This window comes from Ixodes scapularis, unplaced genomic scaffold (genome assembly GCF_016920785.2).
Source record: "Ixodes scapularis isolate PalLabHiFi unplaced genomic scaffold, ASM1692078v2 PGA_scaffold1__304_contigs__length_218370807, whole genome shotgun sequence".
In the NCBI taxonomy this organism is placed as follows: domain Eukaryota; kingdom Metazoa; phylum Arthropoda; class Arachnida; order Ixodida; family Ixodidae; genus Ixodes; species Ixodes scapularis.
Genome location: NW_024609846.1, coordinates 209,870,754 through 209,886,607, shown reverse-complemented (window position 1 = coordinate 209,886,607; position 15,854 = coordinate 209,870,754). Strand labels below are relative to the sequence as shown.

The window sequence follows — 15,854 nt, the reverse complement described above, 5'->3', positions numbered from 1 at the left end:
CATTAAATATAATTGCTTTGTTTATGTTTTTTTGTGGGTCAATTTCTTTAGCATTAATGGCGTTGACCACAGTTGCGCCCGGTTGTGTCGGCCGCTAGGTTCGCTAAGTTTGTTTACAAGATGGCGGCGCTCTTGCGGCAGACTGCTTTTCTCAGCAGAAAAGTAGCGCAAAATAAGGTAATGAACATTATTTAGCGCAACTATTTCTTTGACTTGTATCACAACATGTTTCGTTTGTTTTAAATGCTCTCCTCAGACAAATGGGTATGCGATGAACTACAACGATAAGGAGTTGCGACGAGATACTTAGCAGACGACCACGCTTCCCTGCTCAGCATGGTTAATACTTTTCTTTCCCGTTTTAGGTGGGCATCACAGTTGTATGTGGATACAAGCGGAAGTTTCGACGGCTGATCCCCATCAGGGAAGACGAGGAAGGCCTGCCCTCGAAGGCGGCAGCTCGTTCGGCTCTTGAATCTTTGGCGGATCGCGGGTGAGACTGCCCCACGCATGCAACAACCGCTTGCGGACGACGCTAACGCCAACGTTTCTGCAGGTTTTGTAGGCCGCAGAAAGCCTATCAGCCTCCCGACGACGTCCATAACAGGGTGAAGGCAATCTACGAAGATGTGCTTGGTTGTACGGCCGCCGAGTCGTGGATGGAAACTCCCATCACTGACCCTCTCGTAAAATACAAGGTAATGGATCAACCATCGATAGCGCCAATGCGGAGCGCAAGTTCGTCTGCTTTCGCAGGGGTTGCGGTGACGTCAGAACGCCGAGCTCTGATTGAAGGGTAGTGGGTAGACCTCAAGGGCAGCTTGCTTCGAGGTCTACCCACTATTGTTCAATCAGAGCTTGGCGTTCTGACGTCACCGCAACCACTGCGAAAGCAGACGAACTTGCACTCCACATAAAAAGGCTCAAGCAGAAAGGCATGTTCATTCTTGCGAGCCATTCCAGCCAATCCAAGGCTGTGAACGTATTGCGTGACTATGTCCCGAGCCCCTCCGGACGGTCCCTCGACACGCGGAAAACGGGGCATGTTTATTTTTCGTGCGCACCATCTGCTGTCATGCAAACCAGGGACGACTCTAAAGGCGTTTTTACACTTGCAACTCGCAGCAGTCGTGCGACTGACTGGCGACATGCAACCACAGACATTCGCACTGCAGGAGATCGGCGAGTCACTTCTCAGATGCTCTCTGGAGCCGTAGTCGATTCCACCCTTCCCGCAATAGCTCGGGTTCGTGTTTCGCTGCGTTCCCATTTTTCTTTGTCGCACAACCACACGTGTCGTTTTCACTATACGAGGAAGACTCGTTACTTCAAAACTGTACAACGAAAGCACAATCTCTACATCGGTGTGCACTCACTCGAGCTTCATTGGTGCACTACGTACCTGTCAAGCCAAAAGTGGCACGGCTTTGCTGCTAGGCCAAGTTCTTTTACAGCAAAGCTGTTATATGCTAGGGTCTGGGAAAAAATTGCGTCCTCACATGTTGACAGAAAACTCCCCATTGGTCGTGGCAAGTATGAATAAATAAAAACAAAAAGAGGGGGCAACCAGCGTGAGTCAGCCTTTATTAGCATTATTAGATTGTGAGGTCTTGATACCTTGTTATCATCTCTACGCATCGTCCTCAAGGTCGTCTTAGAAGTCGTCCTAGGCGTTGTCCTTGAGGTCGTCCGAGACGTTGTCCTAGGCGTCGTCCTCGAGGTCGTCCTAGACGTCATCCTCTAGGCATCGTCCTAGACGTCGTAAAGATAACAGCTTCGCTGGTCCTACATCTTCACGTGAAGTGGAAGAGCTCTACAATTTTCTTTTAGCGCTCGTTCCAATTGGGGTGCTGCTTGTTATAAAGAAACAAGTATTCTTTCATGGTAATAAAACCCGAGACTCAGGAACACAGAAGGGGACGAACACAACACATTCTGTGTTCCCGAGTCTCGGGTTTTATTACCATGAATCATCACCAGCTCGCTTGTTTTTTAAGTATTACTGCAAGTATTCTTTAATAGCGCCGATCAGAGCTGCTGCCGAGACCTCTATGACTCTGTATCCAAGGCCGCTCGCTGCCTCTAACCGAGGCTCCATGGTGGGCATGCATCTTTCGCGAAAATGCTAGACGTAAACAAGCACAAGGCCCCACACGTCAATTCCGAAAAGCTGCCGATTTGCTTGACCGCATGGCTTATAATTGGTCCGAAATATCTGTCTGGAAGCAACTGCCCCGAACCGGTTGCATTTGCAATTGTGACAAAAGGCTCTCGCGCGACCGTTGCAGCTTGCGAGTGTGAATGCACCTCGAGGCTTTCGATATGAAGATTGCTCGGTGTAAAACATCTGAACGCTTCCTCACCATGCCGTATTGTCCCTTTTTTTTTTCCCAGTTGCTCACCAAGTGCATCAAAGAGTTTGGTCACGACCTACCAAACTCTTGCCTCATGAGGGTCAGGCAGGTGGACGACCTTGTGGAGTACTACTCGACCGCCGTCGAGGGAGTCACCCCTTTCGACTCACTTGTGCGGTCGGAGAACACGCTCCCCCCTAACATCCACGCCATTCCAAACTATGTTCGTTTCCATCCAGAAACAGACACCTTCTTTGGAGGGGTGAATGCCTACCCTGGAACTTCAACCATTGTGACTGGACTAAAGGCAAAGAAGAAGTTCAAAGGACATATTAGCAAATCATCGTGGCCTTTTGAGTAGAGAATAAGGAGGTGCATGTTTCGAAATATAAAGCCTTTTGTGTCAACCTTTATTGTTTCTTGCTCAATTACATTCTCCAAAATATTGTGTGGTCCAATTTCAGATTTATAGTATCATCAGCATTGCTTCATTTAGCACTCTGAACTAAAATCTACTGTTTACTTGAGGTTGTCTAATTATCTTAGTGTTTAGCCAACACTGGACATCACCAATTGACAGCTCTTATCAACATTTCAATATTTCCTATAATACTACTTGGTCGTAAATACCCAAGCTATGCCTTCTGGGACTGAATTGGTTTCAACGCTCTACTACTGCAACCTTCGTAAGCATTACAACAGCGATTGAAACCTGTAATAAGCACTTGTATGTTTAGAGAAAATTTTTATACAATTGCAGTCTCCTATTAAGATTTCGAGATTGTCTCGGGTACATGCAAAGCATAACCCGCGGTTGAGACCTGCAATGTGCTGCTTTGCAACGCTTTATATTATACACGTGTTTGTACATTCCTAAATGCCACTTGCTCATCTTGTGACAACAGGCGATGTCATTTACACTGCAAAAGGGGGGCTACACCAAAGCTTCCACAACTTTCCTGATGGAATTTTATAATGGTCTGCCAGTAAACTTTGTGGAAGTATTGTGGTTTAGAAGCCCACATGCTCGTGGCACGTTTTGGAAAATATATTATTCACTTTTGTAGCTTTGGCAGTTTATAGTCCCAGCTGTACAGGTGGGAGTACATGGTTTAACTCCAGGAGAAGAAAATCATTTTTCATTAAATACGGAAATTATGTAGTATAACAGTAAACTAAGCAATTACTAATTATTTTTTTTTTACATGTTCCCACTTGTGAAGGAACCTAATTAAAATGCTGCACATACTTGCACAGTGAATCTTGTGTACAGCCATTGTTTTCAATCACTGAGATCTCTCTTTAGTTCATGAGAGATAAAAGGTGAAGATGGTTTGTGCCAATGAGGATTTCTTTTTTTTGGTTTATGTCAAAGAAAAATTTGATTCACTTTTCTGCAAATGGCAATTATAACAAATCAAATGCTGACTATGCTTTCATTGGGAGAGAGATTGGAGGACCTCTAACCATAACTCTTGGTGCATCTTTCTAATATAAATCAACAGAATTGCTGGTGGAGTCATGTGTGAGACAACAATAAATTTCGCCAGTGAAAGCCGAAAAACAAAATCCACTCTCCTGTCACATGAGTGGAACAAATAGTATACCCATGCACATTCCTCAAGGTGTTAGTGCCTAACTCCTCATTATCAACTGCGAAAGTCGGAAGGCTGCTAAGATCACTCTGCACAAAACTTCTTTCAGAGAAAAATAAGAAAATATTCTATTCAATACTTACAAGAGCTTATAAATTTTCAAAAATATATTAAGCACCAACTGCAAGAGGACACAAAAAGCACTGACAACTTGGTAACATTGGTGAGACATTGCTGACGCATAACAAAAAACGGCTGCACAGATGTCCACATTTAAACCAAAATTAAAAAAAAAAGACAGCCAGGAAAAATTATGGAATCTGGCTACAACATAATGACCTATGTTGGCAAAAGAATATCAGTACACTGGCAATCAATACAGGCTAATTCCGGAGGATCTAATACATTCAGTAGTGCTACATCAAGATACAAGGATAGTATCTATCGCCTTAGCTGTAAATGTTCTGGAGAACAAGCTTGCATAATGTTAAATAAGTTCAAAATGACAGTGGTATATGTACACAAGCGCCACTTGGCTTTGACATCTTGCAGGGGCCACTCCAGCTTCCAACTGTATCACAATTTCACTAGAAAAATCTCTTCTTGGTACTTTTTTCTGGTCCTCCCTGCAAATAAGAACAGACCAAGTAAATGGGTGACTTTTTGGCACTCATAGACTCTATGTTCATTCATTGATGGGTCATCTGCAACATGAGGCAAACTGACAGGATTTTTTAAGAATGGAATCAATATCTCGGAGTTCTCGACACTCGCATAAGGCAGCACCTTCAAAGTTTTCTCCAAGCAAACTTCTGGGTCAGGAGACAATGCAGAACAGCCTAAGGAGAGAGGGAAGGGAACCTAGGAAAGGTCCTTGGTGCTAAAGGCGAAACCAGTCACCTGATAGGGAGGCACCAAGGCCTGCTAACTAAATGTTGAATGTAAATGCAAAAACCGAAATATTTCTACTAAATGTCACCCCAAATGTTCCTATGGTCTCGTAAACCATTCCGATAATTGCCTTCTGGAGGCAGTCTTCTGCATGCAGAAGGTGGTTATCATCTGCGCATTGAGGAAAATTTTGTGAGCATGCGCAGTAACTCTCTTCTGTGGAATATCCGACGCCGCGTATGCATCCACACACAGTGACTTGGCATTTTTTGACTGGGTGATAGCGCTGGAAAGATGTACAGTGCTCAACGAAACTAAAAGGACCAGCGGAGTGCGTGGCCTCGCATACCTGCGACTCCATCTGCCGGAAGAAGCCGTGCCATTTGGTGTCGCGAGTCGCACATGCGCTTGGCTGATCCAAGCACTCGGCGGCTGTTTGTGCTCGGTGCACAACCTCCGACGTAAGCGAGGTCATGCGCTTTGCTGGTCCCTTTCGTTCCATTGAGCACTGTACACAAAACCTCAGGCTGGACGACTTCATGTGTTAAGCCTCATTATTTTTGCAGCTTTGTAGTACCATAACAAACAAACTTGGTAAGCCTAGCCAAATGAAGCAACCAGAAGCCTTCATGGCAAAAAAGGACATGCATTTGTTTGCAATCATAAAACAAGTATACACATGTGTTTGTCCTTTTTCTATGTGTTCCTCAGTCTCGGGATTTTGTCATTAGGAATCTAGGCTCTCAATATATATACAAAAAAGGAAAACTTGTAGTAGTAGAAAAGTGGGTGTCGTAATGAAACACTAGAACAAGTATAATGTAAATGAAGTTTCAACATACATGTTGCATTGATCTAAACAACTACTATATTCTGCCCCAGGACTAAAAATACTACTTCTCAATTTTTGCCTCTATGCTCAGTGCAGCATAATTAAGAATTAATTTAAGCCCCATGGTTATTAGATGTGGCAAGGAAAAAAGAAGCTATCTAAACTCTAAATCACTTCGATTTGTTGAGAATAAGATTCTTTCCAAGTTTTGCTCATTCGTAGTACCACCAATGCAGTCAGTTCAACTCCAAGGCCAGCCTTGTAGCTATGAGAGCGAACCGGGAGATCGGAAAGTGATTTGCAACTGCATTGAAATAATATTCAGTCAAAAAAAGTTTAGAATTTGTTTGGATTAGCCAAAAGTGTGAATCATCCACTTCAGCTAGGCTAATGACCATACACTACACATCAGCTCAGACTGTTTGTTATTGCTACAATGCAATAACCTCAGCTGAATGCACTTGAATGGTACACTGACCAGAAGCTTGGCCCCCAGGAGTAACCTCGCCTTGTCTTCCTCCTGGGGCTGACTACTGTCCTCGGACGATGACCCCTGTTGCTGCTGGGGCTGCTGCTGATGGCTTTTGATCTGCAACTTCTGTTTGATGGCCTGTTGGGAGGATTAGAGAAGTAGAAGATACTGCTATTTCCTTTAGGAAGGGCACATGGGAAAAAAGATTGGATGTAACTTTTTTGGTGTCATAAAAGGCCTACATCATTTGGGTTCTATTTAGCAGTCTATGAAAGCTAGAAATGCAAGCTGGTAACTGTGAAAAAAAGCAAAAAAACAGCTATATGCATACTTGCCAGATGACGGTAAGTGCCAAATCGCACAGTTGTGTCATCTGGCCGGCAGATGGCATTGACCGCAGTGACCTCTTGGTTATGCGCCACTACGACTATCTGGTTGATCATGCTGTGTTGTTTGCCACACACTGCGTCCTCACCTAAAGACTATATGTGCGGGGAGTTTTTAAGAAATGAGAACCATGGTCTTTCGGCCATAAACAAACTATGCATCGCGAAAAGCTCAAACTCCGTGAGAATGTGACGCTGGCAGATGGGATAGAATACGAAAGTTTGAGAACGTGACATTACCTGGATCAAAAGATAATTTAAAACAATTTTTCTATGAGCCGCCGTCCACCTAAGCCTAATATAGTTAAAACAAGAAATGACACTGTGGGACCATGTAGCATCTACTGGGCATCCGCGAGAAAACTGAACACTGTTTTTCGCACCTCAAAAATAAACTAGACATCGCGGAGAGCTCAAACTCTGTCAGAATGTAGCCCTAGCTGTTCGGGCAAGATGCCAGTTTAGGCACCAACCATTATTTTATTAATGCGAAAGCGTTAACTGTCCGATGGAGTGCCGCTAGTAGTGTCCGTGATTGTAAAAAAACGAGCAACTAATGCGACACCCATGGAGCGCAGCCGGCATTGTTTGTGACCACGAAAAACGAGCAACTAAAAAGAGGGTGGCACTTGCTTGGCAGACCCTTCCCCCCTTGGGTCACGTGTCAGACCCTATATCCCCCCTCTTGGCTCACGTGTCAGGCGTGGCCGGAGGCCTGGAGGGGGTTAAGGGGGAGCTGGAAATTCCCGCTCCTCATCTGTTGTACGCTCTGCTTTCAGCCATGTGACGCCGTGCAGGAGCAGGGTGCGCTGCCCACTGTCCTTTGCACCACGGACAGCGGGGTGCGCTGATTCTAGGAATGCGCTGTGTGTAGGAATGCTTTTGCATTCCTACACGTAAGCAGTCTTAAAAGGGCACTGCAAAGCGTTTCTGGCCATTTTTTAGAGCGCAGCTCTTAGGGGCCCGTTTCCGGCTTGAGCGGCGTCGCCGTCGCCGTCGCCGTTGGCGTAACCGCGCGGTGCATCATGGGAAATGTCCCATAATGCACCGCGCGAGCCCCCCCACCGGGGTCACGTGACCTCGTGGGGGGTCACGTGACCCCCCCGAGGTCACGTGACTCCCCTGAGGTCACGTGACCCCCTCCTCGAGGTCACGTGACCCCCTCCTCGAGGTCACGTGACCCCCTCCTCGAGGTCACGTGACCCCCGCCGATGTCGCGTGACCCCCCGATGACGTCTTTGTCACTGATGACGTCACCGGCATCCACATCGTCATCGTCATCATCACTGATGACGTCACCAGCATCCACATCGTCATCGTCATCATCACTGATGACGTCACCGGCATCATCATCGTCATCGTCATCATCACTGATGACGTCACCGGCATCCACATCGTCATCGTCATCATCACTGATGACGTCACCGGCATCCACATCGTCATCGTCATCATCACTGATGACGTCACCGGCATCCGCATCGTCATCATCACTGATGACGTCACCGGCATCCCCATCGTCATCGTCATCATCACTGATGTCACCGGCATCCACATCGTCATCGTCATCATCACTGATGACGTCACCGGCATCCACATTGTCATCGTCATCATCACTGATGACGTCACCGGCATCCACATCGTCATCGTCATCATCACTGACGACGTCACCGGCATCCGCATCGTCATCATCACTGATGACGTCATCAGTGACGTCACTGATGTCGTCACCGGCATCCGCATCGTCATCGTCATCATCACTGATGACGTCACCGACATTCGCATCGTCATCGTCATCATCACTGGTGAAGCCATCAGTGACGTCACTAATGACGTCATCGGTACCCGCATCGTCATCGTCACGGATGACGTCATCAGTGACGTCAGTGATGACATCATCGGCATTGGGGGTCACGTGACCCCCAAGGTCACGTGACCCCCCCCTGGTTAGTTTACCCCCCCCCCCCCTGCCCTTCCCTCCTCCTCCTCAAGAGCTGCGCTCTAATTCGGCGTTACAGGGAGTTGTAAGCGGCTTTCATTTTTTTTATTTGCATCGAGTTCGCTAAAACTAGTATATGGGACTCTAGCAACACATTAAAAATATAATAAAGAAGAAATCTGATGTATTTTAAACACATTAGGTGAAAGAAGTTCAGAATTTTGAGCACATTTTCTATTGTCAATGACGTCGTTGGTCTGAACCAATAGAGAACCGAAACAACAAGTGCTTGCAACAACCATGCGCAATCTTCCTAATTGTTGGAATTAACATCCAGTTACGACGATGTGAATGACCCACCGATTTACAGGTGTTCAAAGCAAAAATTAAGTGACAATCATGGGCTTGCAAGGATCAGAACGGTCACGTGCACCTATTCAGCCAGTAGTATCTCTAAAATTCTATGTCCTCATTTCCCTATGCTCGATGACCAATGTCGTCACTGAACACTTGTGTTTGACACTGATAGGCACTCCCTCCGAGCAACATTTGGCTTTCTTCGTCCCGCATTTGGTTTTCTTCGTCCCCTTACAGTGCCCCTTTAAGTGTACTCTTCTAATTTTTTTCAAAATTTATAAGCGATTTTCCGAAAATTTTAATGGAAAAATGGCGGCCGACGGAGCTTTCGAATACATGGAGCTCTATAGCGCCAGAAACTGAAAACGGGCGAAAAATGGCCCCCATTTTCCCATTGAAAATTTCAGAAAATTACTTACCGTAATATCTCGAGAAGGGTAAGCTAACTTTCGGCGTGCTATAACAAAAAAAAAAGTAAAAAAAATGCTAGTTTTAGATTTTGTGATCCTCTAAACTTGTAATCACAAAAAGGGGCAATGAACCAACAGGTAGCAGTAGTATAAATATTTGTTCTATGCTACAATAGATGGCAACACTTGCTCACAGGATGACTGTTTTTCCCATTCAGCAATGTTCGCTTGTCTTTCGCTGTGGTTAAGTAACACCGTTTTTGCCGAGGTCACCATTGGCCAGGATCCTGCAACTACTAGAAGTGGGCTATCTTTTGGTGTCTCAGAAAAAAATAGCAAATCATGCCAAAAATAGGGGTGGGCTATCTTTCGGGTGTGGGCCATCTCTCGGGATATTATGGTATAACTTTTGAATAAGATAACGGTTGGTGCTGAAACTTTGGCACCTTGCTTGATTGGCTGGATGGATGGATGGATGGATGGATGGTATGGCTATACCCTTTGTAACGGGCGGTAGCTTGCGCCACCTAGCTGGGCCACATTCTGACAGAGTTTGAGCTCTCCGCGATGTCTAGTTTATTTTTGCGATGCGAAAAACAGGGTTCGGTTTTCTCGCAAACGCCCATTATTTCAGTGAAAAAAAAATTTCTTGGCAAGAAAGAAGATATTGTTTTCATTCTTGCTGACAAGTTTTTTCACTGGAATAGATACTACAGGCACCCACCGTTATTTCTTGTTTTGACGATATTAGCCTTAGCTGGACATCAGCACATAGAAAAATTTTGTTTTTCTCAATTATTTTGATTCAGGTAACCTCTTGTTCTCAAAAATTTGCGTTCTATCCCAACCACCAGTGTCACACTCTCACGAAGTTTGAGCTTTCTGCGATGCATGGTTTATTTACCCAGGTCGAAAAACATGGTTCTTGTTTCTCGGCCAGAACTCCCTGTATATCTTAGATGCAGTAGAGAGCGATTATTGTTGGTGGCTGAGAATCCTGCTGACTGATAAGTTTTAGAGAGGTCCCTGCTACTACAGTCAAACCCAAGTATATTAAATTCAAAGATTGTAAAATAGTTTGATATATCGATAAATCGATAAACAAAAGTATGTTTTAACTTAGCTCAGGTTGAAATTTCCACGCATCTCTGTTGATATTGAAGATTGTGACAAACGGGAGCTTATCATATAAATAGGGTTTTGCATTTTCGGTTTTTATTTCTTCAAAATTCGGCATACTTTTTTCGGTGTTTATTTTAAAATTCAATTTGCGGTATTTTTCAGTGTATATTTATTCCCCAAAGTTTACCGTTTTCTTTCAGTGAATATGAAAGAAACACTGTCGGACACCGGATCAGATGATCCTTGTAGCTGTGATATTTGTGATCACTCAAAGAATAACGGCACATATACATACGTGGTCTTCGCTGGAACTTCCGTCAGGACACACCTCAAAATCGCGGAATTCGCGGGCACAATCTTCAGCGCACTTCATTTTCCTTCCTATTCTGACAATGTGACTGTCCAAGGTGATTCCGCTGGTTCCATACAAAAACCAGCGGAATGACAAAAAAAAAAAACACAAAAAACATTGTATTTATGTTTTCAATTGCAGGGAAGTTTGAGAGAGGGTGTTAAGAAAACCTCGATGTCCTCTGAAGTACATGAAGCGAAAAACCTTATACTAGCCCACATCCAAACTTTTTTTTTAGGACTGGGAACTTGACACACTAGGCCCGATCACAGAAAGGACACAGATGTCCCGCAAAGGCCAATCCAAGACCTCTTTTGTTGTATGTTGAACTTTGGAAGAGGGCAATCACGAAGACTTCACACAATGTCGAACCTTGCAAAGCCCTCTCTTTCTCCCTCCCTCCCCCACCAACCTCGACGCGGCCCTAAAAAACTGGCCTTTTTCGCTTAAAACCGATTTTTAAAAAATGGATTCGGCATACTTTTATTGGTTTAAACCGAAAACTCCGAACCCTACATATAGAACATTCAAGAAATGCTAAATACAGTGGAACAGTGTTAAAGCATTGTTGCTAGGAACTGCCGGCGCCACTGCTTGTGCTCACACCTTGCCGCGCGTGCGTGGCCGCAACCTCAACAGCACAATCGATGGAACACGAAAGAAAAAAATAAAAATAAAAGAAAACCAAAAGGGCAGGACATGTAAAAAAGCAACTCTCTCTTCATTTTTAGAAAGAAGTGAAGCAGGCAACAAAAATAAAATGTGTAAAATCAGACAACAAAAATAAAGTCAAAACAAAAGCGGCGAAGTGATGTCGTTCTCCTCTGCCTCTTTGCGACTTTCGCTGCCCGTGGCCAGAGACTTTACTCTTCATTGCGTGCAAACCACACCGCAAAGGCAGTTTTCGGGGAGAGCCTCCCTACCAGAGGCACAGCACGCGGCTCAATGTGTCGGATGTCAATACAAACGCTTAAGGCGCCTCTACTGTTACGTGGGATTACCAAGGGGATGTTTTGGCTGTTCGAAATAGACAACATTTAGAAATACTCTGGTTCGATATGTTTGGGCTCGACAGTATGGCTAGATGGAAATAAATTTTAGAGAGGAAGAATTACTAGTGACTGCCAGTGTCTACAAAAAATGATGCCTTATAAGAGACTTCTGCATTCATTTGTCTAAAACAATAATGTGTGACCAACACTGCTACCCACCCAGTTCATAGTTCAAGACAAAGATAAATGCTCCACTTAACACATTCACTTCCCATGAAGGACTCGGAAGGCATCCACAGGATCAAATTGAGGCCATCCTTTGATTTACCGCTCAAATGTCCCATATAAAAAATTAATTACCAATATATAGGGTGTCACAAGCGAAAATTCAGCTGTAAAATGAGCCTGAAAAGTCGGCGCCTGCGTACAGAAAGTTTAAACTTTTACCGAATGTGCACTGAGCAGGTCAGTTTTACCGTGTGAAATTTCAAGGCAGTTCTCTTCCTGTAAAAAAGGAGAGCAAAATACTTGCCAAAGTCAAGGCGCACGTTCGCAAACGACCGAGTAAGCAACACTTCTACTTGTGGCGCTATTTCCTGATGGTGCAGCAAGCAGGCAATGCACTCTGTTGTGTTGCGCCTATCTGGAGATGGCACCACGTGTAAATAGCGTCGCCAACTCGATCGTCTGCAAACTTGCCCAACCTTGACTTTGACAAGTTTTTAAATGGGTTTGCATTTATTGCACTGGTGCATGCAGCCGTCTTCCGTTTGGACGGTCACAGTTTGGTTTGGACTCGTTTGGACTGGACTGAGCTGGAATGAATTGGTTTCGTGAGGCCGTGGTGCACCGCACGGCACCTGCCGTGCTCTTTCAACTTGTTCCTTCCCTCGTTACGTCCACTTTCCCTCTTACAAGAAAGATTCTTCCGGCATGCTTCCAATGTCATGCCGCGGGAGAGGGAGGGAACTGTGGTGGCTGCATCCAAAACTGGAAGAACAGACTCGCTCTCCAAACACAACAGTTTGCGAACCATTACGAGGTTGGAATTTCCATCCTTTGCCGAGTCAGAAGCCCTGCACTAAATGCTAACGCATTTCATCGAGAGTCGGCGCAGTGGCAGCAGCGATTTCGGCACGATTTTTAGAGCGGAGCTCTTAGACGCCCGTTTCCGTGTTTCGCGGCATTGGCGTAACTGTGCAAAATTTAGTGGGAAAATTGATGTCACGTGACCTCAACAGCAATTCAATTTCCCGCTAAACTTAGTGGGGAAATTCAGTTCCTCCGCTAGATTTAACTAACAAATTCAGTTTCTCCGCTAAATTTAGCGGGAAAATTGATGCCACGTCACCTCAACACTAATTCAATTCCGCGCTAAATTTAGCGGGGAATTGAATGGGTGTTGAGGTCACGTGATGTCAATTTTCCCGCTAAATCTAGCAGAGAAACAGAATTTGTTCATAGGTGACGTGACACCAAGTCATGTATGTCATTTTCCCCACTAAGTTTTGCGGGGAAACTGAATTGGAGGAGGAGGGGAGGAGAGGGTGTAGAGGAGGAGAAGGGGAGGAGGAGAGGGTATGCAGGAGGAGGAGAGGGTATAGAGAGGGAGGAGGGGCATACTCTCCCCTCCATACCTCTCCTCCTCCTCCTCAAGAGCTGTGCTCTAAATTCGCATTACACAGATTTGTAAACGTCTTTCATTTTTTGCTCTCATTCTTCACAGGAAGCGAACTAATGATGCAATTGACCCGAGTCATTTTGTAGCACCTTTTGGAGCAGCCTAAAGTCCATTATGAAGCAGCAAAAAGTGCTTTTAGAGCACCAGCACACACTTAATTTTTATTCATACTACCGTGAATATTACATGCCAAGATTCATGTGTTGGCCTATCTATCTAAAAAAACGTGCACGATCTGCCTTCACACTTCTGTGCCTCGCCATATTCCTGGCACGGCAGGAATACGACAAGGCCGGTTTTAATTCCGTATGTGCACACCGTCACGCATAATCTTAAAGGGAAGATGGGACACTTCTGCATTTGAGAAGGAACGCTTGAATTGCATTCATTTGGCCTTTTTGGCTTACTTTACAGGGGAAGGTTTGCTTGGGACACACTATATATATGCAAATCTGAATGAGAGGAGTTCTCTTTTACGAAGAACCACAGCACTGGAAATGGCAGCACATGACGTGACATGATACCATGGCATGACACCGTGAGGTCATGTGACGAGGTCCCATGACATCACGTCAAGTTACACCACGGCTTGACATCCAACAATACGTGGCATTACATGACACTGTCACGTCATGTGATCTGGTGTGACCCGGCGCATGCTAGCATATGGCCCAAGGTGGCACCAATCCAGCGATTCGGGGCTGCCCCGCTAAATTTAGCAGACAGTGGCACGGTATGATGCATTAAAAATAAAAGTGGGGCGGGAGTGAGGAGGGGGGCACCTGTGAGAGGAGGACCTTGCGGGCGTCGTTCTTGATGACCATGAGCAGGTCGAGCCAGGTGCAGGTGCGATTGTGCAGCTCGATGGTGGGCAGCACCAAGGAGCACTCGTTCAGGTCCTCCAGGTTTTTCTCCTTCTCCCCCTTGTAGCTCAGCCGCAGGGGCACTTCAGGGATCTTGATGTAGAGGAACGTCTGGTTCTTCTCCGCACGCTCCTGCGCAGGGACCACGCTCAGTCAACACCCTTGGGAATTGAGACAGCTTGCCCTCAGTCTTTTCATTGATGAAGCCCACTTTTAGCTCCCGTGGCTTGACTTATGGTCCGTTTCACCTTAAAACGAACCGCAGCAGACGCTACAAGCCATCGCAGCCTATCCAATGCCAAGGAGGTGTCCCGTGACTTCACGCATTGCAGGTTGCCGTGCCCAACCATATCACTGTCTCTCGGCTCTCAACTGGCTCCGATGGCTCGTAGCATCCGCTGCGGTCCGTTTTAAGGTGAAAGGTAATACAGCCGCTCAAGTATCAATTCAAGGGGGAGGGGCGGTTTGCAAAATTGGGGATAGATTACTACTAGTCTTCGAAACATGCGAATGATGCTTGCATTACCTAGAGCAGCGGTTCTCAACTACAGTCGCCGACCGATTTTTTCTATGCAGATGATTCGGACTTGTTCGATATTTCGGACTTAAAGGAGGAACCGCGACCTACCCAATAGAAATAGTACATATTCACGACCAATGTTTCTGACAGCTTGAAGTCCGAAAGTTAAATGTTTCGGACAAAACCGTCGCGAGCATTCAGCGGGAAACACCGCCGCACCGCCGACAGGTCGCCATTTTAGATTCTAAGTTGGCTGCACATGGATTGGATTGGTTTGGCAGCACTACTTGAGTACTGCTAAGTCCTACTGCTAGGTGACGCTAGGCAAGGAGGTTGAAAGACCTGGCAAGGCCATGATGTCAGCTCTGTAGCTTTCGCAAGCCATGACCCCTTGACGTTCGCCCCTTTCTCACACCCCCTGTGCCAAACCAAAACAAACCTTCTCAACTAGAGGACCCTATTCGTGTCTCCAGCTCGACGCTCGCCCTCCTGCGGCGGAAACGGGAAGCGCTCTAGTGAGGGTCCCACATTCTCCTGCTCAGTGGGCATGGCGGAACTACTCACGATCATGGCTCGCGAAATGTCGTTTCCGAATGCAAACAACACTCTTCACTGTCCCAACGTAGTGCTGCAGCCGGTATGGGATTGTACCTTACTGGAGAGTTTTAGTATTGCGCATAGAAGCAAACGCAAGCGGTGTGTGTTTGCGTTAGAATTGCATGCCCCACGTTGTGCGTGTGCCTCATTGCCAAGCGCCATCCAAGACTGCAATTTCGGGCTCCGCGCACGTGCAGTGTGGAACGCGCAAAGCTAACGCAAACACACGGGGCTTGAGTTCGCTCGTATACGCAATGTTAAAACTCACTACTGTTTCACCGGCTTCCAACGCCAACAAAACATGCTGCAGTGAGCAGACGTGCAAGCAGGTAGGCATTCCTTCGAACTGGAAAGGCTGAGATTGGCAAAACGACGGCGAGCAAATACAAAAGTAAATAAATGTTATGAAAAAACTAGTAATAAAAAAAAAGCTTTTTTTTAACTTTTGGGCATTTGGTCTGGAAGTATACTGGCGGCGACTTTGGATGTTTCGC

The 15,854-nt window shown here is 45.8% G+C and overlaps 2 protein-coding genes across 2 annotated transcripts in view; one reads left to right on the top strand and one right to left on the bottom strand.

Annotated features, from left to right (window-relative positions):
• Positions 1 to 86: 86 nt before the first annotated feature.
• On the top strand, positions 87 to 2,767 carry LOC115332206. The gene is made up of 4 exons (XM_029994570.3): positions 87 to 177; positions 366 to 493; positions 557 to 698; positions 2,395 to 2,767. The coding sequence occupies exons 1-4, from the start codon at positions 121 to 123 to the stop codon at positions 2,713 to 2,715; spliced, it is 648 nt and encodes a 215-aa protein (XP_029850430.2). The 5' UTR covers positions 87 to 120; the 3' UTR covers positions 2,716 to 2,767.
• The window catches only part of LOC8039476 (protein KIAA0100), a 113,959-nt gene continuing 100,852 nt past the window's right edge, over positions 2,748 to 15,854 (bottom strand). The window contains exons 45-47 of the mRNA XM_029994568.4: positions 14,163 to 14,375; positions 6,151 to 6,282; positions 2,748 to 4,575 (exon numbers count right to left, since the gene is read on the bottom strand). Coding sequence (XP_029850428.2) covers positions 4,537 to 4,575; positions 6,151 to 6,282; positions 14,163 to 14,375 — 384 coding nt within the window. The 3' untranslated portion in view covers positions 2,748 to 4,536. The remainder of the gene's footprint in view (positions 4,576 to 6,150; positions 6,283 to 14,162; positions 14,376 to 15,854) is intronic.

Excerpts from the sequence above, each read along its gene's own strand:
- LOC115332206 (XM_029994570.3), top strand. The coding sequence starts at position 121 with ATGGCGGCGCTCTTGCGGCAGACTGCTTTTCTCAGCAGAAAAGTAGCG. Across the intron at positions 178-365 it reads GAAAAGTAGCGCAAAATAAG|GTGGGCATCACAGTTGTATG; the intron begins GTAATGAACATT and ends TTCCCGTTTTAG. Across the intron at positions 494-556 it reads GAATCTTTGGCGGATCGCGG|GTTTTGTAGGCCGCAGAAAG; the intron begins GTGAGACTGCCC and ends ACGTTTCTGCAG.